This window comes from Xyrauchen texanus, chromosome 41 (assembly GCF_025860055.1).
Source record: "Xyrauchen texanus isolate HMW12.3.18 chromosome 41, RBS_HiC_50CHRs, whole genome shotgun sequence".
NCBI lineage: Eukaryota > Metazoa > Chordata > Actinopteri > Cypriniformes > Catostomidae > Xyrauchen > Xyrauchen texanus.
This window is the reverse complement of record NC_068316.1, coordinates 6,994,118-7,022,113: the sequence shown is the minus strand read 5'-3', so window position 1 is coordinate 7,022,113 and position 27,996 is coordinate 6,994,118. Positions and strand designations below refer to the sequence as shown.

At 37.4% G+C, this 27,996-nt stretch overlaps 1 protein-coding gene across 2 annotated transcripts; it reads right to left on the bottom strand.

The window, feature by feature from the left end:
- On the bottom strand, positions 1 to 27,968 carry itprid1 (ITPR interacting domain containing 1). 2 transcript variants are annotated; one of them, XM_052113697.1, is made up of 16 exons: positions 27,842 to 27,968; positions 27,222 to 27,270; positions 26,993 to 27,030; positions 26,328 to 26,384; positions 19,612 to 19,660; positions 18,651 to 18,725; positions 15,806 to 16,008; positions 14,451 to 14,932; positions 13,788 to 13,842; positions 13,086 to 13,210; positions 10,029 to 10,979; positions 4,817 to 4,944; positions 4,589 to 4,700; positions 3,804 to 4,070; positions 3,105 to 3,156; positions 1 to 92 (listed from the first exon to the last, which is right to left on the bottom strand). In XM_052113697.1, exons 1-15 carry the CDS (start codon positions 27,960 to 27,962, stop codon positions 3,109 to 3,111), a joined length of 2,760 nt encoding a protein of 919 aa, XP_051969657.1. In that variant the 5' UTR covers positions 27,963 to 27,968; the 3' UTR covers positions 1 to 92; positions 3,105 to 3,108. The 2 variants fall into 2 exon arrangements, with proteins under 2 accessions (XP_051969657.1, XP_051969658.1); XM_052113698.1 differs by lacking the exons at positions 26,328 to 26,384; positions 26,993 to 27,030; positions 27,222 to 27,270; positions 27,842 to 27,968 and adding an exon at positions 18,823 to 18,933 and having other exon boundaries at positions 19,612 to 20,044.
- Positions 27,969 to 27,996: the final 28 nt, after the last annotated feature.

Below are 27,996 nucleotides of genomic sequence, written 5' to 3'. Positions count from 1 at the left end.
TGACATATATATCAGTCTTTTATTAGTTCTTAATATGATTCACTTTATAAAAGTGGGGAACAAATGGCAAGAATCTTAAGGTCTTCTTTACTCTGAAATAAAAAAAGAAAGGACATGCAAAAAATATGAATTTTGTTTGTAGTCTGCAATCTGAAAAACAGTGCAATCCATTTAGATTAAAAACCCCATGAAATCAAAATTCTAAGTTTTGTGGATTTTAGTCAGAGGATCAGGAATTGGCAGGTTAGCATGTTTCTGTTAGCACCTGCTGGTAGATGCTGAAACTAAACCCCCGATGGCAAAAAGCATATTTCTCCATAGACAGCAATTCAAAAGACTAAATGGTTAATTTTAAATTATTTCATTACATTGTAGCACATCGTCAAACCAACATGGTTTGTTTTTGAAGGGCTCTTAAAAGCTTGAAATTGATTTATATTTTTCCTTATCTATTCCCATTGACAGGTGATCAGTCACATGACACTCAATCCCAGAACTGAGCGCCCATGAGCAAAGATGGCCTCCATTTCTGGGAACCCTGCACTAGCTGAGCACACTCATAGAGATGAATGGGGATGGTAACGGATAGCTCTCTCCAGGTATTATATAGCTCCATGCTTTTAGTACACATCTGTTAGCTTTGAGGCTATCTGCATGCTGATGTGCAACAAAAAGTTTACAAAAACATTTAGGGGGTGTACACATTTACATTTAAAATGTATAGTCTTTCTCTTCCTGGACAACAGAGCTATTCTCAAACCTAGAAGTCTAATTTGCCATGGATTCCCATGGAAGGAATTTACTATGGGTTTTTCTAATAGAGATTTTTTTTAATTAATGAGTAAAATTAGGTCTTGGTAAACATTGCTTGAAGACACTTGGGACATTTTGTCCTTGTGTTCTGCCGCTGGTCAGCAATTCCGAGTAAACTTCCAGTCACATTTGAAGGAATGCAATGCGAAGGTTGTACAAAGTAACATTTATCTTTAACAATGCTATCAAAGTGGATAGTGGAGAGCATTCAGTGTCGGATCAAGTTTTGAAAAGTAGTGCTGCGTTCCATTCAACTCAGAAAGACGGATTTTACAACTTCCTACTAGGAAAATTGCAATGAAATCCATCTTGAAGTACAATTCTCAACTCCAATTTCACAGGTGCATGATGTCACACAAACCTGTCGACACTCAGGGAGATATACAAAGTAAGTGATAAACATTCACTTTATTAAGTATTATCAATAAATTAGTTTGTTTCCACGTTACATGATATTAAAGCTTGTTTAACAAACGCCTGCAGAAACAGGTGCATAAAACATTATAATCTCTTTTGATGATCGTACACCTGAAACACAAATGGTAGCGCTGCAGCATTGTTTATCAGTTGGGTTGCTAGGAGACATCTCTAATGAGAGTCAAACTCCTGCTAAGCTAACGGGAGCGTTGCAGTTCCGAATATCGGGGAATGGAATGCATTAATGGTCGGAGATATCAAGTCTTCAACTTGAATGGAACGCAGCATAACCATGTACCCTGATGAAACGAAATGTATTGCAAGCAACATTAAAGGGTAACTAAACACCTGCTCAGAGTCTGACTCCACCCACTAGAAATATTTGAAAATGCAGGAAAAGTGGGCAGACCCCGGCGGGGATAGAGGGAACGAACTGAGTGCGGGGCTGAGCGGGGGGGGGGTCACCTGAGACTCGTAGTGACGGATTAATTGACAGCTGCTGTCAGACTCTATGTTATTATTATTCCTCACACGGTCGCAAGACGACATGTACATGAATCTGGCGTGGTGAGCTGGAACCTGCTTATGTCAGCTGTCACCGCTTACGTCACGAAAGTACCGCAACAGCCAATAGGAAAATTCAACTGCAGTAGCCACCGTTCAACCTGAAGAGGGCAGCACTCAGATGTTTTTACACCATATATTGTAGAATTAAAACACTTTATACACAAATGTCAAAAAAATTACTTGAATCAATGACCAGTACTAATAAAGCCCCATGCTTACAGATCATTAACTAAAAAAAGTTGGTTTAGGGTTTAGTTACCCTTTAAAATCGCAAATATTATCAGATAGATTTTTCCAGGTATAATAGACCATATAAAAGAGTCATATGAAAAATTATGATTTTTGAATGTCTGTTTGGGAGACGTTCATTTCACAAAACAGTGATGCTGCAGTTAAAATTAGACTTGCTTGAGCATTAAGTGTCGTTTCAAATTTTGGCTTTCGTGTGTGGACGTATTTTGAAAATGTCAATTGGTATTATTAGTTAGCTGTGACAATGTATGATGCCCAAAGGCATAGGGTGTCTTATTCATTGTGAAACTGTGTTTTCTTAATGGCACGAATCAAACTGAAGGCCTAGACTTTAAATACACGGCCCACCACTGGTCACATGACAACAAATGCTTCATCGTTTTCAAATATCTCAGTTTTTCCGGTCCACACTACAACATGAAGAAGGTGTTTTCAAATGTATCCACTTAGGAGAGCGTTTTCTAAAAGCTTTGTTTTCGCAGGACAAAAATGCAGTCTTAGTGTGGACTGAAGGCAAAAACATACCGAAATCAATGACTTTACAAACAAAAACGTATTGGTGTGTACGTGGCCTTAAAGTAATGTATACAGCATACCTTATTTTACTCATTTACCAAAACTGCCATTATAAAAGCCCATAGGAAAATCCTGATGGAACCCGTGACTTTTAGACCACAACCTGCATAGCTCTATGTACCACAAATATTAATCACTCATTTTGTTCACAGGGGCATAGAATGATGTCCCCTCGCTAATACTACTTACCTCTGACTAGCAATAGCATGTTGCATAAAAAGAAATAAAAAATATGCATATTACAAAAACTATTATATTCTAAAGGCTACTGGATATTTGAAAAACAAAGACAAGCCCTGTAATATGGCCTGCCCCAATATCCTGTTTCAAAAGGAAAGAAAATTGCATTTGTTGAACAATTTCATGGGGTCTTTATGTAAACTTAACTATGAGGATAACTTTTGGTTTCAAATGTCAAAATAATTTCAGAGAATCACTGTGTATGAAACTATAACAAGACAAACACAAACAACACAAACCTTCTTATTCCAATGAGTTATTGTTCATCGAATGTTGCAAGGAATTTTTCAACTGAAAGATAAAAGTGCACAGTTAAAAACAATTGTGATATTTAACCATAGTCAGATTCAATTCTTACAGTAATGGCCGCAACATACTCTACAAGTACGTAAACACTTAAGATAGCTAAGGTAACTCGATTCTGTGCATTGTTGTGTTCCAAGAAGTGTATAAACTGCAACACAACGCAAGTGCGCCTTGGGTCTTAATGTTGCCTCAAGGGGCGCTATAGCGGGATTAGTGTGAACTGTCCACTTCTACAGGGAACTTTCTCTTTCAAGCCAACTTTAACTAATGTCAGAGCAACAGTTAAGACCATGTGTTGACAATGCGGTGGCCAAGTATTTGCATCTGTGTTTACGTATTGTGTAGATCATGTTTTGGCCTTTAGGATTAGGGAATTAAATGACATTGAATGATTTTGTTTCCGATTGCACTGAATAATCCTTTACTTTCTTTTGAGCCGTTAGACTGAGGAGTTCAATGTTCAACAATTTGTTCATGAATCAGACATCACTAACCGAACGCACTCACAGAGTATTTCAGTATAATGCTTTGTTCAAATCGGCAGAAGAATGCAGACGTTCAAGACACGTTAACCGAACGTTTTTTTTATTTTCTCGATTCCCAACCCTAGTAGGATTTAAGATGTTTCTTACACTTTTAATGAAAGCTACAAAGTCCAGCCTGTCTGGCTTGCAGCTGGGCTCCCACTGGGTTTGATATTTGTGTGGATCATGGCATGCTGCTCTCTGACAGGTACAGTGATGGTGAACACATCTCAGTGGGCTGGATGTCACTGGCAGCAGGCAGCACTGAGTGCCCACACTCCTGGTTGAGGGCAGTCTAAGACTGGGCCTTTCAGAAGGGATGATACGCAGTTGGGAACACAGCTGAGACTGTTCATCCAAGAGCCGGTTCAGCTTCTACAAACACAATAGAACAGGCATAAAACAAATTCAATACTGATATCTATTAAGTGTATTTTACTGCTGGGCTGGTGGTTGTCTGATGGCCAAGCGGGATATTGGCTGGTACAGAAGGATGTGGGTTAAATTTAAAGTAGGGCTGAGTAATTTTGAAATTAGAGGTTCTCAACTGGTTTTGCTCCAACTTTGAACCCAACCTTTTTATCTTACTTACAAAAAAATTTAAAATAATAAAAAATGTATAAATATTATCTTAATTGCATAGGCCAAACAATATTAAAAAAATTATTAGCATGACATATTCTTGTCTTTATAGTTTAAGTGTTTATTTACAAAATGTTTTATTTAAATGTTTTCATGCTCTCGGCAGCCGATAATTAACGGCACAAAACATATACATTTTTTGTACAGCCTACCAGGTGATAGAACTACTGTTCTAATTGTCAATTACTAAAGATTTTATTTTTTACATTTTAGATATTATATACAGGTTATACATAGAGTAGAAATATTACCATTTTAATGCTATCATCATAGTGATGTACCAAATCGGACAGCTGCTGTTCGAGCATCCCGGCTTCCTGTTTGACAGCTTCTCGTAGCCTCAAAATATCCTCCACTTCCTCTCTAAGACAGAAAAGAAACTTCAAACACAGAACAACACTACAAATAACACAAAAAAACCACATACTACAGAGCACTATTAAATTAGCAATATTTCCATTATAATGTCAAAGTTTCACCTGTGGGAGTCTGTAAGCGAGCAGTGTACAGATGCTTGTTGTTCCTCTAGTCTCACTTCAATTTCCGTCAGAACACTCCGGAACTTTCTCATGCACTTCATCATCTCCTCCAGATCATCCAGAGAGTACTGAAAAGAATGAGAGAAGGATTTACACTGCCAGTCACAGTTTGGACACACTTTACTGAATTTATGTTTTTCAGGTCTTAGAAACCCTTTGATCTGAAGGGTCATGTTTAAAATGCTTAAAATTAGTTTTGATCTGAAGGGTTATGCTTATGTGACTGGTTACGATTTTATATATAGGTTTCGAAATTACAATTAATTTTCCTTTAACAGGGAAAAAATTATTGAGCACACATTTGCATTTATGCATTTGGCAGACGCTTTTATCCAAAGTAACTTACAGTGCACTTATTACAGGAACATCGCCCCGGAACAACCTGGAGTTAAGTGCCTTGCTCAAGGACACAATGGTGGTGGCTGTGGGGATCGAACCAGCAACCTTCTGATTAACAGTTATGTGCTTTAGCCCACTGCACCACCACCGCCCCACAAGCTCACCTTTAAGTAAATTTAATATCAGTTATTTTAATACTTTTACATGATTGTTTTTCTCATTAGCTACTTTAACTTCTCTTTGAGTAAATTTCCATAAAGTTCCCTTTACTTTAATAATGTTGATTGGGAACTTTATATACAAATCTGGAAGTTATATTGCATAATATTACAGGCCATCTTAACCAAAGTGGTCTACCAGCTCGAAACATCTTGACCAAACTAGTCTACCATGTCGACTTCAACCCCACCAGATTTTAGTCCAGCTCATCAACCACATAAACTAGCTTGGATCAGTTAATGGACAGTTTCAACCATTTACAAACCATGTAAATCCTGCTATAGCTAGCTATAGTTTAAACTGGATTTTCCAAAATCCAGGAAGGAATTAGAAGCATTGCATTTTGGAGTTCATGATGTCTGATTTCCAAAAGCAGGAAACTTAATTTGAGTGTTTTTAAGCAAGGATGTGTGTTAAATGGGATTTTGCTTGTGCGCGTGTGTTGTTAAATCTTGTGAAGATTCTGAAGTGGTCAACGCGCTCTACTATTTTCCATTAAACATGCAAATGAACCATACAAATTCAAATGAGCCTCATTAAACTTAAGCAGCGCATGCAGCTTTTCATCTCGGAGGTTGTAGAGAAAATGGTAGAAGAGATTTTTCCAAGAATAGAAATGTTTAATCTTAGTTTGTTCTTAAAATCAGCATAACCCAATATTTGTAGACAACCCACAGAACTCCATATAAGGATCTCCAAGAATAAATGTAAATGTCTTCTCAGATACCCCAATAAAAGATTGTCTTACTTAAATTCCACATATGCTGAAAAAATAGAGCCTTGCTACTGTAGATATCAAAAATTGCAGGCAGCAGTTGCGATAACAATGTTTTAATTATAATTTATTGAATTTGAAAAACTCATGTCTCATGATAAAGGCACAAATGATTCTTAATTATATCGGCTTTGACAAAGCCAACATACTTTTATTGTTTTACATTTTTACATGTAACTCTTCCTAGAGCTTTTAAACTACAGTACATCTACAACACTTGGCACTGAACTTCAGCCTGTTCTGACTTGCAATGCTGTGAGCCATATCTTATCCAACTGATTCATCCTGATCTCACAGAATCACGTTGCTATTCCTACATTTTTGCAAAATGATTTTTATTTGGCTCATTGCACATATTGTGTCATTTTCGTAGTGAAATGAACACTAGAGGCACTACAATAACTTTAACAACAATCATGAATAAAACAGATATATCAGATTATTAGTTCATAATCACTTTCTTTTAGCCCATGATTTGTAAGCTGATACATTTTAACATTTGCATTGCATAACCAACTACATTTACAAGCTTGTTTGAGAACAGGCTCACATTTGCTTTATCACACCATGATATAGGCATAGGTTAGGGTTAAGGGGAGGGAGGTCCATTTTGTTGATTCTCTTTTGCTGAATTCAATAGATCATTAACCTTAGAAACGCAATAAAAAATGTAACCAGCTTTTAGCGCAACATAGTGGACATTTCACCTCGGAACGGCCACGATATGTGTAAGGAACCATGTAATATATTGCAAAAATGTTGCCACTTTTAAATTTGATCTAAATTTTCATGACAGTTTCCCCATAGCTGACAAATTAAAAATTCCCAAATATCCCATAGATCCTGTTGAAAATTTCTACCTGTAATTTCTGCTATAGCTTTCAAGCAACATTCACCAAACTTGGCACAGTCCTTCAGACTTTTCTAACGCCATATGCTTTTTTTTTTCTAGCATCTAGGATCTAATTTTTTTCCATAACTAGCAATCAAAAATCAAGTCTCAATTCAAATACCGTATGGCCGACACAGTATGGAGCTCACCAGTTCTTTTGCTGTTTTTGTTTGTTTGTCCGGTGTTTAATAATTTATTTCTGATCAGTTTTACCAGAGACAAGCTGCTGAATATTCGGCAGCACATGCCAGTCAATCTTTTACCGTTTTTTTGATTACTCCGACATTCTGTTTGACATTTTATTTGTAGGAGCAATGGTGCTGTACAAGCACACTAAAAGAGGCAAGTGAGGGAAGTGAGCCGGCACGCTGGTCAAGCTCCGTCAGCGCAGCTTTCGAACCATGATGCCAAGCATCCATCTAGCGAATCTATGCTCTCTTCCTAACAAAATGGACAAATGACTTCTCCTCACCCACAAAAATAAGGACTTTGCAAATTCTGCTTCATTATGCTTCATGGAAACCTGGCTGAGTGAAGCCATTCTAAACAGCGCATTACATCTTCCGGGTTTCCAGCTGTTCAGAGCGGATCGCATCGTGGAGTTAACGGGGAAAACAAGAGGCGGTGGAATGTGTTTTTTAAATCAACAGATGTAACAACACTGAAGAAGATGTGCTGTCTTAATTTAGAGGCTCTCTTCATAAACTGCCAACCTTCAAATCGCCACAGATGTTTTCCTTGTGTATTCTTGTGAGTGTTTATATTCCTCCACAAGCATGTGTGAGCGCAGCGCTGCAACAGCTGGCTGATCAGATCACAGACATAGCGATAACACCTGGACTCTCTTATTATTATTCTTGGAGATTTTATCAAGGAAATTCTCACAAGTGAACTGCCCAAATACAGACAGCACATTACATGCCCCACCAGAGACCGCAATACACTGGATCACTGCTACGCTACAATAAAGGATATATATCGCTCTGTTCCTCGAGCAGTTTTGGGACTCTCTGATCACTGACTGGTTCATCTTCTTCCGATCTACAGGCAGAAACTATAATCAGCTAAACCTGCAGTGAAGGCAGTTAAAAATGATGGACAACAAGCCTGTTTTGACTGCACTGATTGGACTATTTTTGAGGCTGCAGCCACCGGCCTAGATGAGCTCACAGATACTGTGACATCATACATCAGTTCCTGTGAGGATATATGCATTCCTACAAGGATTTATTTAACAAACATCAATGACAAACCATGGTTTACAGCAGGACTCAGGCAGCTTCGTCAGTCCAAAGAGGATGCTTACAGAAGTGGGGATAAAATCTTGTACAGTCATGCCAAAAACAGACTGACAAAGGAGATTAGAGTGGCTAAACAAAGCTATTTTGAAAAGCTGAAAAGCAAGTTCTCAGCTAACTACCCTGTCTCAGTGTGGAGAGGCCGGAAGGACATTACCAACTACAGGACACCATCTCCCAACTCTAAGTAATCAACAACTGGCTGACGATCTGAAAGTGTTTTACTGTGGATTTGAAAAGCTCAGTCTCACACCCCACACCTGCTCTGACCTTCATATCACACAAACATTTACACCTCCTGAAACCCACCTCCTCTCCTCTCCTGCTACTCAACCTGCACTTAGGATATGTGAAGATGATGTGTTCCGAAAGCACAGGGCCAAGACTGTGTTTCACCGACTTCACGAAATCCTGTGCTGACCAGCTTTCCCCATCTTCACACAGATCTGTGTCATGAAGTCATTTGAGAAACTGGTGTTAGCCCACCTGAAGGACATCACTGGACCCTTTCTGGATCCCCCCTGCATTTTGCTTATCAAGCTAACAGATCTGTGGATGATGCAGTCAACATGGGACTGCATTACATATTTCAACATCTAGACAGACCAGGAACATATGCAGGGTCCTTATTGTGGACTTCAGTTTGGCTTTTAACACCATCAACCCCGCTCTCCTAAAGACTAAATTAACCCAGCTCTCTGTTCCCACCTCTATTTATCAGTGGATCACCAGCTTTCTGACAGACAGGCAGCAGCTAGTGAGAACGGGGAAATTCACTTCCAGCACATGTAGAATCAGCACTGGTGCCCCCCAGGGATGTGTACTCTCCCCCCCTCTACTCTTCTCCCTCTACACAAATGACTGCACTGCCAAGGACCCCTCTGTTAAGCTGAAGTTCGCAGATGACACTACTGTCATCGGCCTCATCCAAGATGACGATGAGTCTGCCTACAGAAGGGAGGTTGAACAGCTGCTGTCTGGTGCAGTCAGAACATCCTGGAGCTGAACACACTCAAAACAGTGGAGATGATAGTGGATAGTACTGAGGAACACCCTAGCATTAACCCAGCTCACCATTCATTTTAATGATGTGGCTGATCAGTTTATATTTAATTGATATTTACATATCCTCCCTCATATCCTTATTCAAAACATTACATCACCAGCACATAACTGTATATAAAATATTCGAAAAACATTATTGCTCGATTGTATATTTCTGTATTTTATCTGTTATATCTTATTTTTGTCACAATATATATAATATAATATAATATAATTATTATATTATAAAACTATTACCATAGTTTTAATTTTCCTGTATTATTGCTTTTGTTTTACTATGAATATCAAGGTTAAATTGTGGTTACTATGGTAAATGCAAATGTATTATGGTAAAATTGTGAGGAAGGAAAACTATTGCGAGGACATGCAAAACTATTTAAAAAAACAAATTCCATCCTATCCTATGAGGGGCTCCGTAAAATGCTGTCGGACATTCTGACGGATAAAAAATAACTTATGTAGTCTATTCTTTGCCCCTACTTTGGAAACATTTCCACAGTAAAGTATGCAAATATGAAGTGTGAAGTTTGGGTGGAACAATCTTTAGCTGTGCATTGTACTCACAGGCAGATTTGAAGACAGCTCAGGTTGAGGTTTCTCCCAGCCGTTGTTGCAGCTTATCTGAGATCCGCAATGGGAGCATCTCTGTGTCCCTGCACACAACATGCCATCCCATCTGTGATCCTCCTCCTCAAATGACAACCCCGTGTCCAGAGACATTGATCGTGTACGGAAACGTCCAAGACCTCTAGAACATTCCATAGAGTTCCACATGTCAGCTGGACATGTCTCCACAGATGTGAATGGTGTATTTGTGGTGGGTGTTTGTGCTGTGCCCGAATCATTATCGGTGGCCACATCAGACCTGGATCTCTTGGAAAATGACTCCCTTCTGCGTTTGAGCGCCGTTGGGGAATCGTGCCCAAATGCAGTATCAGATGTCACATTTTTGTCCCGGTATGAGGTCATAGAATCGCACGTCTGATCTGAATGTCTGGAGATCTGATCTTTCACGCCCAACTCATAGGGATCTGCAAAGGTGGCGACCTCCTTTTCCACACCTGTTCCCAGATCAGTAGGACAAGAAGTTGAGTGTGTCTCCGCAGATTTCGGTTTGTCAAACAAGGACATACGTTGCTTACCAACACGTTGATCTAGACTTTGCAATTTGTCATGGATTTCAGGTGGATAACAGACAGGATCCATCTGAACGGAGTACACTAAAGCGCAAACATCCTTGCCCTTAATTTTACTAATGTCTGGTGGCAAAGAATTAGCTTTTTCAGTACATATATTGCTCTTCTGTGTCAAGTGTGCTCCTGATTCCACTTTTCCCAGGACAGTATAAGAGTCCACTGTGTTGTTAATAGTTCTCAGAACAGTGTTTCTAGAGTGTGTTGTATGGCCAAATTGTGTGCCAGAGTTCTGTTTATCTGCATTGGGCCCCTCATTGTTTTGCTGTTCTGTACTCTTCTGTTGACTCTCTGTACTGTCTTGTGATATCCCATTCGGCATCTGCAAAAATGCACAAGAAATCAAATATTTACAAACACAGCTAAATCCATGGTATTGTAAATATGTAAATGCCTTTACATTTTTTGACATTGTTGAACCATGGCTGTCAATCTTAACAAAACATTTACTGTAGCTTTATAATGGTACAGTGATGCATCAGATCATAATTGCATGGAAGTTGAGAGACCCGTGCTGATCACATTGAATCAGAGAGTTGTTTACTCGCTGATTTACCTCTGTGAATGAATCATTCAATCTGTTTTGGAACAGGGCTCATCTAATGTTTCTAAAAATTCATCTCAAAGAATCATTTCATGACTGATTTTCTCCATTAAACAACATCTTATGGAGTTTTGTATTCCTTGCCACAGTCGCCTTCAGCTTCAAATGATGCATGTTGTGAAAAGCGCTATACAAATAAAAGTGACTTGATTTGAAAAATGTATCACGATTCGGACATTACTTTTCTTCATATCCCAACTTCTATATAACAAGGAATGGCATGTTTTTCTGAAATGTAGTGGAGTAAAAAGTACAATATTATGCTTCGTAATGAAGTGGAATAGAGGTAGACCGATATATCAGTTTTATGATTAGTCGGTGGCGATAGTTGCTTTTTGAAACTATCATTTATATTATATAATTATTTTCATAGTTGCAGATAGTTTTTTGGTCGCTTTAAAATAATAAAAAATAAAATAATAAGAGTCCCCGATGCTTCTTTATACTTAAAGAGTTCTGCATTATGCACCAAGTTTTTAAATGTTTTCTGGTTATTATTGGGATTTTGATTGAACAATAAACTGCATCTGGAATTTTTCATTTTGGACTCTTTCTTTGCCCACCATAGTAAAGACAGAATTATTATTATATAGATATATATATATATATATATATATATATATATATATATATTTTTTTTTTACATTTTAAATATCGATTTTAAGAACTCTCAGACGATAAAACGGTTATTGACCTTAGGTATTGTTATCGGCAAATTCCCATATCCCTCGACCTCTAGAAAGGAATATTAAAGGAATATTCTGGGTTCAACACAATTTAAGCTTAAATGACAGCATTTGTGGCATAATGTTTAACACAAAAAATGATTTTGACTCCAACTGTGCTTTAAATAAACGAAAAAAAAATTGAGGTTGAAAACAGAAGTGAATGGGGCCAATTGTTGGAAAGGCAGAAATGTAAACTTATAATTTTATAAAAGCACTTACATTAAATCTTCTGTTAAAAATGGTGTATTATTTGAGCTGTAATGTTGTTTAAATCATTGTTTTTACAGTCCTCTTAAGGTTTACAGAATTATGTCGTCATGGCATCGAAGTTGTAAAATTGGATATAACTTTACACAGAAAAGATTAGAAAGCTTTTAGATCTTAAGGTTTAAGTAAGATTTTATCTCAATTAAATCATGTTAACACACATATTGTTTGTCTTGTGGCTATACTTCTGAAACTTCTTAACATTTACAGATTGGCCACATTCACTTCCATTGTAAGTGCCTCACTGTAAACTAGATTTTAGCTTTGAAAAGATGAGACATGTCGAAATTATTATATGCCACAAATGCTTGAATTGAACCCAGAATATTCCTTAAAGTACAGAAACAACGTAAACATACTTTGTTACTGTCCAGCATTGCTTCTCTGATGTATATCATGGTACTGAATGATTATCATATTAATGTAACTCGTATTTACATGGTACTCCGGATTTGCAGGTACATCAGAGAATGCCGTGGTATTTCCAAAAAACAATTATGATGGTTAAACAAACTCAGGCCATTGGCTGAACCAAAAGTTCACATGTTGGATCACTCAAACTAAATAGATTAACATTTAAGAAGCACAAAGGGGGTAAAAAAACAACAAATGTATTATAGTTACAAATTAAGATAGGAAAACATGTACACATTGAAAAAATTACTCGGTTCACCTTTAAAAAGTGTTTTCGGAATAGACCGTAGTAAAAGCGCAACACATAATCAAGTGCAGTATGAAGGATAAAGAGAAAGCAGGTGGGACGAGATTTATTTCTGCATATTATAAATGATCCTTCTGCAATGTGAAGAGAAGGAATATCATATCTTACCTTCATGAACTCCGATCCTGGGCTGTTCTGCTGAGAGAGAGCATGTATGAATGGTTCCTCAAGGAAGCCACTGCTGTCTGACTGACAACTGTTTGTCCTTATCACATTAGATCCTAAACGTTTACCTACACAAAACTAAGAGCCATGAACATGTGCCCTAATATCACAAACCAGCAGCAGAACACTAAAGCCTCTTGTTTACAACTCTGTGGTCAGGCATGCAATTATTCAGGACAGTAATAGAAAACCTGAACGCATGCACTGAAGCACACATGAAAATGTCTGAACAATCTCATGACCCATTTGCATAATATCAGAGATGGAAATTGTTCCATGTAAATTATTTGAATCAACACAGTGGCTTTTGAAAAAAACTTTCACTTTCCATGAAGATAATAGGAAAAGCTATCAAGAGATGATATATAAAAGGTTATCATTGTTTAAAAAGTTTTAAAAAGCACCCAACAATTCTATCATCATTTACTCATCCTAACATTGTTTCAAACCAATATGACATTCGTTATGGAACAACATAAGAGTGAGTAATTTATGACATAGTTTTAACCAGTTTTTTGCGATTTGGGATGCTGTTAAAATAAACAGCACACATAAATGACAAAAACAAGTGCACCAGTGCACAATCTAATGCAATTAAAATAGCATATTTGTGTTTAAAATGATAAGAGAGAAGATCAAACACACCTCCAGGATCCACCGGGCCACTGCAGTGCCCAGAAACGCGTCCCTCATCAAATCTCTGGATTTGATAGAAGAAATGAAAAAAGTTACATAGGGAACAATATGGAATAGAGGTCTGTGCAAGATAGATTGTTTTTCCATTCCGAGTATAATCCCATTTCCTACCCACTCCCGCAGAATTTAACTGTGTCCAAGCGCTCCCTGATTGTTATGGATTTTCTTCCCGCCCCTTTCCACTCAGTTTAGGTCCCATTCACACTATCACACATTTTTATTTTTCCCCCCAGTTTAACCTTTCCAATAATTTTAGGTTGCATTTTTACCTTTAAGAACCATAAACATCTCAAAAGCATATATTTAACAAAGTAATTTATTTATTCAATAGTATTCTGTTTCTTTATTGAGTGTTTTTATTACTTGTAAGTTTTTTCTGTGACTGCAGTACAAATAAAGATGGAGGTGAAGTGATGGCTCCAAGGTTGACACAAAATGTAAATGGGTCATATAATGAGGACATTTCCTTGATCTTTTGAGCTTGTTGAGCTATGAAAACATACTATAGCTTTAGAACTCAGAAATGTTCTACAGTCCAAAAACCCCCATCTACAACTCCCTGACCACAACAAATGTATGCAATGAAGGCAGAAATTACACATAATACAACACCTCCTCTAGCTCAAAAGATTCCACAGGTTGATGCAAGATCCCTTCAGTGGGCGTGGGCTCAGACACAAGTTTTAGGGGGTCTGTTGTTCCTCTAGTTGGGTGGCTAATTAAAATGGGCTCAGCCGATTCGAAATTAGAACTCTGCTCCTCTTGTAATGTAGACAGACCGCTGTTGTCAGAGAGACTTTGCCTTGACCGTTTTAAAGGAATTCTTTTATCTGCCGGTGAAGCCTCAGAGGATTCCACGCCAGACGGGGCTAAGTTCGTTGGAGAGAGTGTTTGCTGGTTCTGTGACATTTGGGCATGGCTGAGACTCTTCTTGGAGGCTCTACGCAGAATCGTAGCCATGCGTTTTCTCCTTTCCCGTGCCTCCGCTGACATTCGGGAAGCTAAAGATGCATCTGCACCTGGAGAGAAGGGGCCAACCAGAGAGGAGAAGGTCGTGGTGACCTGCTGAAGAACCTCGAGCTGTCTAAATCGATCTGAGCACAGAGAGGACGACAGAGTTAATTTCATGACTCATGAATAATATAAAACGGTTCTTCTGCTTATCAGACTTTCAACAGACTGCAGGACATTTTTTGTTCAGGAAATGAGTCAACTTTTATTTTATAGTAAAAAAGCCATTTGATCTGAAGGCACGTTCGTCTGTCATTTTAAACTATTTTCAACCTCTTCAGCTGCGTTTACATTGCAAAGCCTAATGCATTTTCACAAATATTTTTCTCATCCGTTTACATTCACTGTAGACTTTAAAATTTCTGGCATAATTTACTCAACCTCATTTCGTTCCAACCCTATATAACTTTCTTCCATGGAAGCCAAGAGAGGAAATTCTGAAGACTGTGCTAGTTGCTCTTTTCCATAGAATTTGCAACTGAATGGGGAATACACTCAAAAGCACAATAAATGTATTATAAAAGTGCTTAATACGACTTTTGCAATATATTCCAAGTCTTCTGAGGCCTTCAGTCCCCACTGTAATTGCATGGCAAAAAGAGACAACTACAGTCTTCAAAATTTCTTCTTTTGTGCTCCATTGAAGAAAGAATGTCTTCTGAGTTTGGAACAACAAACGAGGGTCAATGTGAGTGTTTCGATGTAGGTCAAATGACCAGATGTCTGATAAAGGTTGGATTTCCAGCCACATTTGAAAATGGTCCAAAATAGGATGTCAAAAAATCTCATAAGTGTTTTGGATGTTTACACACATGCAACAAAAACTGGCAAATAAATAAATAAATAAAAATTGGTTGACAATGTAAATGCAGCCTTCGACTACTGTGTATGGATATGAAGATCAGACTTCGAAAGACGAGCTCCTGCAACCCTATAGTGATATGTTGGGTACTCACTCCTGACATCCGGGTTTTCGATGTCGATTCGGCTCTGCTGAGATTCCAGAAAGAGCTGAAAACTGATGCCGTTAGCATTGGACTGATAACTGAGGAAACGGGCCGGGATTCTCCCCGTGATGTCAGGCTCATCGATGCCGAAACCCAAATCCAGCAACAGTTCTTCAGGGTCATCTTTTAGCATATTCAACACATCCATCACACTGCAGTGGGGACATACAAGTATACTGTTTATACTACTTGAAAAGAGAACTTTAAAAAGAATGAGACAGAAATGTTCACAAGTGTTTTGTCACGAGTCCAAGTCAAGTCTCAAGTCTTATTCATGCTGAACGCTTTTTTCATCCGTTCTCGCTGTTTTCAACTGTTTATCTATATAAACATGCAATACAGACATTTTTGGCCATTGCAGCCATTGGGAGTATCTTGTGGTTTTTCAGCATGTTGGTTAGGATCTCTGTGTTTTTAGAGCCGATTTCAACTTAAAGGGACACAGTACTTCACCCAAAAATGAAAATTCTTTCATCATTTACTCACCACTCCTCAGCCTCCATACAATGCAAGTGAATGGTGGACAGAATTTTGAATCTCTAAAAGTCACATAAAGCCAGCATAGAAGTAATCCATAAGACTCCAGTTGTTAAATCCATATTTTCAGAAGTGTTTAAGTATTAATATTTCATAATAAATCATTTTAAACTATAAATCTACACCTTTGATCGGCACCGACCAGTATTTGGTGATACGCACAAAGAATGTGAATCACCAAAAAACAAAAGAAGAAGAATGGGGAAGTTAAAGTGGAGATTTATAGTAAAAATTTACTTAAATATTTAACTGTTTCTCACCCACACCTATCACATTGCTTCAGAAGATATGGATTTAACCACTGGAGTCACATGGATTACTATTATGCTGACTTTGTGATTTTTACAGCTTCAAAGTTTTGGTCACCATTTACTTTGGACCAAAAGAGCTGAGATATTCTTCTAAAAATCAGTTTTCTGCAGAAGTAAGTCATTCACATCTGGGATAGCATGAGGGTTGGTAAATGAGAGAAATTTACATTTTGGGTGTATTATCCCTTTAAAAAGAACTTTAACTTAAAAAATACACACGTCAATACACCTATGTTCTGTTAAATTTGCGGCACTTCATTTAGGTTTTATTTAGTGCAAGAACACAACTGGTCTAAATGGCCACGTCTAGTCTAGAGGCTGTGTCAAGTCTCAGATCCCTTTGCATTTGAATTTGAAATTACATTGCAGTTTGGGGCTTCTGTAAGTATAAACCTTGTTGCAAGACAATTAATCTTATACTTTAAAAAAAAGTATTATATCTATGGATTTCCTATGAAAAAGCACCATTGTAGAATACAGGAGCAAATGGCCGTACATTTTCATGAAATCTAAGCGTGACAGAGATGCTGCCCTGTGTCTAAACAGTGTCGATTTAGAACCTAAATATTTCTCCTTGTAGACCTAAAAACATGTTTGCAAGTCTCAAATTTGGAATCCAAGTCAAGTCTCAAGAAGGGCTGGCCGATAAAACGATATCAATATATATCACGATAAAGAAAATCCACGATAAGCTTTTGAGGAATTTTCGATATGTAATGAATGTCGCTAAAACACAAGCAGTTCAGCTTTCTCAGGCTGCATTTCCACTGGGGCGGACAAAATCCACTCAAAAGCGCTAGGAGAGAGCTTGCTCCGCACTGCTGCCAATCCTACAATCCGCCTTGTGAGCATGACGCTCGGCTTTCATAGGAATGAAATGAAAACGCTCTCAGATTCGCTCACAACGCGCCAATGGTAACGTAGGGTCAGACTGGATGAACTTGCTAATGCTAGCTGCCTTGCTAATGATTTGGCTACATCAGACACGATTGATTCCATCCGCACCGCAAGACTTCATGACAACGGTTGCGCCCTCTCATCGTTTCTAGTGAAGTGCACAACAGAACAACAGTAATCTTGAATATTGTTCTCTAGCACCAAACATGCATCATTTCTGCCCTATCCTGCTCCGCACGTGTTGCCTCTTTTTTCCTGCAAGTGTGTAGACATGAAGCGCCGCGTGAGCTAACGTGGTTTCAAAGCACCTTTTAGACCATAACATTTGTCCCTTCTAAATGTATCTTTATTAATCGGCTTTTTACAAACCTTTAATATTAAACAAATCGATTTCTGTTCTATTTTTGTGAAAATTTATTAGATGTCTGGAATGGATAAGGAAAGACAAAAATTACAAGTTGGTAGACTAGTCTTTCACTTTAATGAAAATATACAAATGTTTTTTACTTTTTTTTTTTTTTTATGTTTTCTAAATTTTCTCTCGGGACACCCCTGAACCCACATTCAGCATCATTCCAGTCACAAGGGCTTCTATGCCCCATACTTGGGTATCTGAATCTAAAGAAATATAAAAAATATTTCATTTTAATGTAAAAATATTCCAACAAATACTGGACTGCTGTCACTATGCTTCAGAACAAACAGATGATCTTTTAACATTAATTTTCAATTGATAAACGGTAAAAGACAGTAAAATTGGTAAAAGATCCCGCAGACCCCACTACTTTGGCAGTCTCTGGACCCCCTGTACAGTTTTGTAGAGACTATTTTGACTGTTTAGAATTGATTTTTTTCTTCTTTTCTTCCATCAACTTTGAAATAAAAAAAAGAAAGTGCAATGTGTAAATGTATATTGTGATAAATATCGATATCCAACAATATGAAATAGATTATCGTGATAACAATTTTGGCCATATCGCCCAGCCCTAGTCTCAAGTCAATTTTTTTCCAACTTAAGTGTGACCTGAGATGCAACGTTGGGGTCCTACCTGACTCCAGACTGTATCGAGAAACCTGATGCAAAACTGTTCAACCTGGATAGAGAAGGAGGGTCTACAGACGACCTAAATGTGGATGAAATCAAAATGAAACATCAGGTAGAAGATTCGAGACATCTTACCAAGAACTGTTGTCCTGCCCCATACAATCCTCTCCAAATACCTCCACACCCTCTTCTTTCACAGGTCAGCAAAGTTCTTTTCATGCCTATTGCTCCCATCAGTGACATTCCACCTCATGCAAACCAGCCCATGTGGCAGCAGGTCATCAGTACTGGATCAACATTTGCATGGGAAATATGACTCAGGTTTGGTAGGTGTCTGAACAAGGCTATGACACATCACGCACATATACACATTCACTCTCTGCCCAGGCTCATATATAGTATATACACAAGCCATACTTAAAGCAAAATCATATAACAAATGTTCCCTATCCTAAACAACATATGATGTAACATGGACATACAAAGTGTATTCCAATGTCCAATGCAAACCTGGTGGACATGTATACTAGAATTGTTAAAGTATTTTGGGATGTTCAGTATTTGATACAAGTACATTCATTAAATAATCACTCATTTTTCTGCAGTTGGCTAGACACTAATTTATATACCAAGTTTATCAAGCAATGTTCTTCAAGTTACAAGTTAAAATACCACATACAACAGCAGTAACCCAACAAGAATACTGAAAACAAAATGATTTTTTTTGTCTTGTTTTACAGTAAAAATATTTAAACACCCTTCAAACAAGAAAGAATGACTCTTAAAGCAATATAGTGTAAGATAGTACAAGTTTTCAGACAATATATCTTGAATGTGAAAAGTTTAATTTTGAAGGTTTATTATTCTTACCGGATTGGGCATAAACCTCACTAGATTGTTATATTTATGCTTAAAACAGGTCAAAACTATTTGCCAATAAAAGTAACAAGTAAATGTGTTCTTACCTCCGAAAGCTCCAAACAGTCCCGAGGGAGAGTTTACTATATAAAGATGCTGCATCAGACACAGAAAAAACATAGAGGTCATTTAATGATGGAAAACAGCTTCACTTTCTATTAAACACCTCCAGTCCCCAGTAGAGTAGCTATATTAGGTCAATATTCATCCTTGTAGTCCTCTCATAAACAATTTCCACATAAGACTTTGGCATGTTGTCAGGAACGCGCTGGGACTTGATGTTGTCTTATAAGTGCATCCTGATCCAATGAACCCAACTTGTGTTGCCAAACACAGCGGATCACAGCGGATTCCAAAGAGCAACAGTCCATTCCGTTCTGTCATCCTTCCGTTGCCACAGTGTTGCAAAATCAAAGCACCACATTTGTTAAACGGGGTGTGCCTGACTGAGGGCAAATGACTGACAGAATGTAATGCAGAGATTTGTCGACTTATCGAGTTAGTGTGGACAGCCAATAGCTCAAGACTCCCACTTAAAAGAGAATACAGTGAGCATTCTGAACAGAATTACACAAATTAGGACATAAGAGGCCTGGACAGAAAACAGCACTCAAAGCAAGACAAATCCCTGTCGACAAAGACAGCATGCTGAGCAGACAGATAGCACCTTGGTCAGAATAAAAACTTCTTTAGGTGGACGAAGTAAATAAAATAACTCGATATGAGAGAGGTATGGGAAGCAGGAAAATGCGCTCCTCTTAGGCAAAAAATGACCTTTTGGCCTGGTCCATAAAGTGAAATGTCAGCACGAGGTAAACCTCCACAAATTTCCCTACAGCCAGTATGCTGTAATGGCAATGGAAAATACAAAAATGCAATGGATTGCTGTTCTTCAGAAACCACTGTGATTAACATGCAAGTAAACTGAGTTTTGTGGGCTACTTATTTAGTTGCATGATCAGTTTGATAAGTGACACATAAAATATCAAAATATAACTGGGTGTTTATTCAACTTCAGGCACTTTTAGCAATGTGAATTTTTAGAAAGCAGTCTTGATCAAAAATTTAAAAAAAATTCTACCACTGAATTTTGTCTACTAAAAATGTACAACAGTGTATGTAAATGCACCAAAAGAGATTTATGTATTTTTTTCTAAAAGTCGTGAAAATTCCCACCACAGTGTCATCTCAAATTCAGTATTCTGTTAAACAGAAGGAAATTAAATTTTTTTATGTTTTTTAAATGAAATGACTGACTCCTTTGTCTTGCAGAGACTAATTTAATAGCTAACATTTAATATTTCCTAAATAAACACATTTAAATAATATTTTCAAATGTGTTGTGTAATTATGCAAAATTGCAGCTTAATCGGAAATAATGTCGGTTTGTTAATTTCACTCTTGTGTAGATTATAGTAGTTTTAAACATGTAATAATTTGTATTTTTATAACAGAATTTCATCGTTTAATATTGAAAGCCTGGATCTGGGACAAGACTAAAACAGTCACGTCTGTAAATAAAAGGTATTTAAAAAGTACCAAAAACAAATGGAGATCGCATGGAAAAACATTTCCAATTCAGTTTTAGTCAGACATTTAAATCATTTTATAATTTTAAGTGCATGTACCTTTAAGTGCATGTGCTACAGAATTGTACGAATTATTCTGATAGCCCATAAGCACCTAAAATTGAAATAAAGCTATATCATTTTCAGCACTCACAGGTAAACAACCATAGAGATTTTGTGTGGTTTTAACATGTATGACTGTTATAGTGCCACCTATTGTCTGATCCACAACAAATTTTGCAGGCTTCTTTGGAATCATGTTTCATTTGTATACTAAATTTGTTTTCAATCTGAAGTTATTGGCTTTTGGGTAAACTGAGCCACAACCAGATGTTTAAATGACCCTATTATAGCCACTCTAAATAAAAAAAGTTCTATGTCTTTTTATAATTATTTATCTAGAAGTTCAGAGAATTGTTTTGCGGAGGTTGAGTGAAAAACCTAAGAATAGTTCACAAATGTAGTTTTTATTATATTTTATTTATATAATCTCAAATATTTAAAGAACAATTTGATTGACTCCTATGTTTCTTGAGGCAAAGTTGTTTAGAATGAGGAGATCTACCATATGATATGATTAACGTGTGTCTGTGTGAAACATTGCAGAATATACAACCATTCACATGCATGTAAATCATAATAGCGTAAACATTTAACATGCTTCTTCAAAATTATATAGTTTTTTTGTAGGACTTATTGGCTTTTGCGTAATCTAGGCCAAACCCATGTTTAAATTACCCTGTTATAGCCATGCCAAATTAAAGATTAAACTTTTTTTTATATATATATATATATATATATATATATAATTATTGATGTAGTCTGTCCAAAGATAATTCATGTACAGTTTTTGTTTACCTCATGTAAAAAAAAACATAAGACTAGTTCGCAAAAGTAGGTATTTTAAATAATCTCAAATATTTAACTGACACCAATGGTCCTTGAGGCAAATTTATATAGGCAACTTGTAATATTCAGCAATTTAAATGCATGTAAAATGCGATAGTGCCATATATATCTATACTTTTTTATTATTATTATTATTTTGCACAGACCTCTAGGGTCAAGAGTCAATTAGCCCACTGCGTTCCGTTTCAATCGACCTTTGTTAACCTTATCCAAAAGCTGCTGAAATTGATTGATCGATGGCAGCCATGTTTTTGGAGATAAGCAACTATTCTGAAGGAACTTGAAGGCACCTTGGACAAAGATAATGAATGCAAAATTACAGGTCAATATAACTGCAAGCAGCAATAAACAAGGTTCAAGCTATTACGGTCATTTAAGTACATATGCAACCATTACAGGTGAAACTCGAAAAATTAGAATATCGTGCAAAAGTTCATTAATTTCAGTAATTCAACTTAAAAGGTGAAACTAATATATTATATAGACTCATTTCAAGCAAAGTAAGATATTTCAAGCCTTTATTTGATATAATTTTGATGATTATGGCTTACAGCTTATGAAAACCCCAAATTCAGAATCTCAGAAAATTAGAATATTGTGAAAAGGTTCAGTATTGTAGGCTCAAAGTGTCACACTCTAATCAGCTAAACACCTGCAAAGGGTTCCTGAGCCTTTAAATGGTCTCTCAGTCTGGTTCAGTTGAATTCACAATCATGGGGAAGACTGCTGACCTGACAGTTGTGCAGAAAACCATCACTGACACCCTCCACAAGGAGGGAAAGCCTCAAAAGGTAATTACAAAAGAAGTTGGATGTTCTCAAAGTGCTGTATCAAAGCACATTAATAGAAAGTTAAGTGGAAGGGAAAAGTGTGGAAGAAAAAGGTGCACAAGCAGCAGGGATGACCGTAGCCTGGAGAGGATTGTCAGGAAAAGGCCATTCAAATGTGTGGGGAGCTTCACAAGGAGTGGACTGAGGCTGGAGTTACTGCATCAAGAGCCACCACACACAGACGGGTCCTGGACATGGGCTTCAAATGTCAAACGTCTTACCTGGGCTAAAGAAAAAAAGAACTGGTCTGTTGCTCAGTGGTCCAAAGTCCTCTTTTCTGATGAGAGCAAATTTTGCATCTCATTTGGAAACCAAGGTCCCAGAGTCTGGAGGAAGAATGGAGAGGCACACAATCCAAGATGCTTGAAGTCCAGTGTGAAGTTTCCACAGTCTGTGTTGGTTTGGGGAGCCATGTCATCGGCTGGTGTTGGTCCACTGGGCTTTATTAAGTCCAGAGTCAACGCAGCCGTCTACCGGGACATTTTAGAGCACTTCATGCTTCCTTCAGCAGACAAGCTTTATGGAGATGCTGACTTCATTTTCCAGCAGGACTTGGCACCTGCCCACACTGCCAAAAGTACCAAAACCTGGTTCAATGACCATGGTATTACTGTGCTTGATTGGCCAGCAAACTCGCCTGACCTGAACCCCATAGAGAATCTATGGGGCATTGCTAAGAGAAAGATGAGAGACATGAGACCAAACAATGCAGAAGAGCTGAAGGCCGCTATTGAAGCATCTTGGTCTTCCATAACACCTCAGCAGTGCCACAGGCTGATAGCATCCATGCTACGCCGCATTGAGGCAGTAATTAATGCAAAAGGGGCCCAAACCAAGTACTGAGTACATATGCATGATTATACTTTTCAGAGGGCCGACATTTCTGTATTTAAAATCCTTTTTTTATTGATTTCATGTAATATTCTAATTTTCTGAGATTCTGAATTTGGGGTTTTCATAAGCTGTAAGCCATAATCATCAAAATTATATCAAATAAAGGCTTGAAATATCTTACTTTGCTTGTAATGAGTCTATATAATATATTAGTTTCACCTTTTAAGTTGAATTACTGAAATTAATGAACTTTTGCACGATATTCTAATTTTTCGAGTTTCACCTGTATTATGTATTAATTAGACAGTCCATTAGCACCTAAAACAATGATAAAGTGCCTTAAATTTTCAGAACCATCATGTTAGGTAGCACAGACATAATGGCATTTTTTTACATTCTTGAGGCAGAGGTGCAATTTTTTTTTCTGTTTGTCCTCAGATTGACGCAATACATAAATGTCAAATATTTGGTGATAATATCTCATTCCATTGATGAGTTATAACCATTTAAGTAAATGTGGCCATGCCCACTTTGAACATTTTGGCGTACCGTTGCGACAATGAATCGAAAGTTAAAACTTTTTTTATTATTATTATTATTGATATTCAGACTCCAAAGACATGAAAGTGCCCAAAGTTGAAGAAACGCCCAGCTCAATATATTTTTCACTACTTGGGAAATTGTGATTGATATAAGTGCCCAGATATGACTTGATGAATGATCAGGCATAATACTCATGCAAGATGTTGGTTTGGCAAAATGAGCTAGTCTCAATGGATCAGGATCCCCTTATAAGAAGATATCAAGGCCCATTGTGTCCCTGACATCATGCCAAAGTCTTTTGTAGAGTTGATTATGAGAGGTCAAGAACATCAAATACAACAAGGAAGTATTCATGGAGCATGTGTAAAGGGAGCCAGCTGGTGCATGATGGTTGTGCGGTATGTGTAAACCTCACTACCTTGGCCTCAAGAGGCGCACTAGTGACTGACGCAAGAGGATGTAGCCTTGTTAGCATGCCTCAGAGCTGGTTGAGCAGGACCGGTTACACATGTTTGACATCCTTTTTGATCCCGAAACAACTTTTATGTCAAACAATCAGTGCCCTAACCCTAAACCCAAGGATGTATCCTAATCTTCAACAATGGTATGTTGAAGATTAAATGATGAAAAAGGACTAAATGTAAAAATGTAAGAATATGCTATTGAAAAACCAACAGTACATTGCTCGACCACTATTCTAAATTGGATGAGCCACATTCAAAGCAGTTGTAAAACAGCTAATATACCAAAACACCAACTGTACGCTCTAAAATCAATGGGAAACAAGTTAAAAAGAACGTTTTTGAACTCTTAAAGAACTCAACTAAAAAATCTGACTGGTTGTTAGGAATGTTTTTTCAAGACTAACAAGAAGGCTGATCCAGGAACATGCCATCCTACTTGGGTAAATCATGTTAAACTAAAAGTATGTCTTTCTCCCTTGTATCTACTCTTTATCTGTTTTGCGTGACTGGAATCCAAACAGCAGCAGGTGAACTTTCTACAAATGTTCCGTGACGCAGCTCTGCTTGACATCCACTAAAGCAGGACACAGCAGCGACTGTTTTGTCTCACTTTATGCCCGTGTTTGTATGGAAAGGTTTGCCATATTTCAAATCCAGACTTGGCACAATCATTAAGAATCGTCGAGACTTGGCCAGCTGCTGCTTCACAAACATAGAGATGTCCATACGTGACTAGTGATGCCAATATAGATATCTAGAGACAAAGGTGGTTGGTATTATACCAATATATAGCCTACGTTAAAAATGAGAGCTAATGAGATTGATGAAATTTACATTTACATTTAGGCATTTGGCAGAAGCTTTTATCCAAAGCGACTTACATTGCACTTATTACAGGGACAATCCCCTACGGAGCAACCTGGAGTTAAGTGCCTTGCTCAAGGACACAATGGTGGTGACCGTGGGGTTCAAACCAGTGACCTTCTGATTAACAGCCCTGTGCTTTAGCCACTACGCCACCACCACTTCACAATAAATGAACACTTATTTCACCAGATATATCTGACTGTGAATATCAAAATTTGAACTACAGCCCCCACCCCCAGTGGCCGAAGCTGGAAGTGTTTTTGAACATATGGGCACCTTTGAACATATTTGGCATCACTCTGGACATATCCAGAGTGATGCCAAAGCAAGTTGTTTTTACTTGTAATTCATGTAATACAGGAATACATAACTGTCAGTGGATTAAAAATATAAACTTAAGAGGGAAAATGCACTTTCCGAATGGCACTCATCATTATGTAAACATGATTACTTCCTGGTTTCAAAGGGACATCTCTCCAAGGCTGTTCGCGAAATATGCCATCAGTAGTGCCAAAGAAAATGGCATTCTCTGCAGAATGGGATGGCCACTTATGTAATAATTGATGCGATCACCTTAAAATACCCATATATTTGCTGTATAATAGTCCTAGTTAATAAATCTGTCTATTATAAGTCAGTACCACCTCTGGACATATCCAAGATGAATTGCTTGTGTGTTCAAAACACAGTCCTTTTTAAGCCAATTATTTGGTTCAACTGAACAGCAATACAACCAGGGAATGTTTACCTTCCACCCCCAGTGCCAGATCATCTTCTGCACTCCTGTTTCTCCTTATAGGCTTCACTGTAAGCAAAGCAAAATATTAAAATACATTATTTACAAAGATGACCAAATAATGAAATTCACAGCAACTAATTCACACCCTCAAGTCACCTGTCAATAGGGCATCTTTTTAAAGTTTCAAAATTATTGTATATTGTATATTCGCAGAGCAAATAGAATTTTATCAGTATCTCAATTATATAATCAAGGGCACTACACTGTAAACCAGGTGGCATATTTCGACTGAGCTCCAGTGTTAAATGGGTTTTCACAGAATTGCTTTGCATATTATTTGAAGACCACATTTATCAAGCTACATTCTACTGAATTGAAATTATATAACGAGCAACTATAAAATGAGACAAATGCACATACATAAACATAAATAGGCTTGCCCCAAAAAAACAAACCCCAAAAAGCATGTATCATCTCAGCTTCTGAATTGAACAATAACAACAGATTATTCAATATTTCATAAAACATATGCTAAAGGTTTGCTTAGAACAACAGTACATGTTTTATTATTAGTGTATTCTAAAACAATAATAATTGCATTTAAATTGTATATAGTTCATGCAAATCACATAAGCTCTTTTTTTGGTCAAAATTGCAGTGAAGTGTATTCTTACTTGCCATCTCCATAGCAACGTCTGGTTTTGCATCGTCCCTAAACAAGGAAGTCAAACTCTATTAGTGGTCACTATGAGGAAAAAAGCTGTAAAGAAAACACTGTCGAAAGAAATGCAAAACACAACATCCACACAATGAAGGAGCATCCAGCTAGCTGGGTTTTAAAGAGTGTTTTATCTCCCATCTCAAATTAAGCCACACTAAAAGAGACATGAAAGTAGCTCTTACTTGGGGACTGACGTAAGCCAGCACTGCACAATGTCTTCATCACAGTTCCCTGTTCAAAATAAACAAGGCCAATCATAAAAATGTTCGATCTGGTTCCACTCCATGTATATCATCTTCTTACAGTTCAGTTTGCTTAAGCCAATTCAGTACGAAGAGTTTACTTGCTATAGTCTCCTCTAAACCAATGTTTTCCAACCTAATTTGACTCATGCGGTCCCAAATCCCCAAATTAATAAGGCTCACGTTTAAACTTAAAACTGATTTTATGCTGGATATAATACTGCATAATCATTAATATTATTAGTTTAAAAAAAAAAAACATTGATATTGTGGTACCAGACTAACCAAATAGCATATATATTTTCTGCCATGCATGTCATAAACACACATTTATAAAACATGCACACATTACACCTATTATTTGGTTCTTTTTTGCTAATAAAATAATATATATTTGGCTTGGGTGACCCATTGAATTAATTCTAACCAACAGTATCAATTTATGCGGATTATTAAGAGAGAATAAAATTGTTTAAGCAGTCTCAAAAATCACTTTGGCATTGACCTACAGTACATAACATTTTGAACCACGCATCTCAGAAGATTAAAAAGATACATACTTGTGTTAGTATTGATAATTTTATCAATCTCTGAATTATTCGTCCTGCTCCATCTATTCCGTGAAGCCCGTAGGATCGCTCTTCTGTCTGTCAACAAATCTGTAGCCATCACTGTGGACATGCACAACCAAACATCCAACACAGTAGCAGGCACC

What these genes read in the sequence shown, in the direction of transcription:
- itprid1 (XM_052113697.1), bottom strand. Translation starts at nt 27,962, where the DNA reads ATGTCCACAGTGATGGCTACAGATTTGTTGACAGACAGAAGAGCGATC. An exon ending in TCTGGCACTGGGGGTGGAAG is followed by an intron (nt 19,661 to 26,327) that starts GTAAACATTCCC and finishes TGTCTGATGCAG; the next exon opens with CATCTTTATATAGTAAACTC. An exon ending in CGAAAACCCGGATGTCAGGA is followed by an intron (nt 14,933 to 15,805) that starts GTGAGTACCCAA and finishes CTCTGTGCTCAG; the next exon opens with ATCGATTTAGACAGCTCGAG.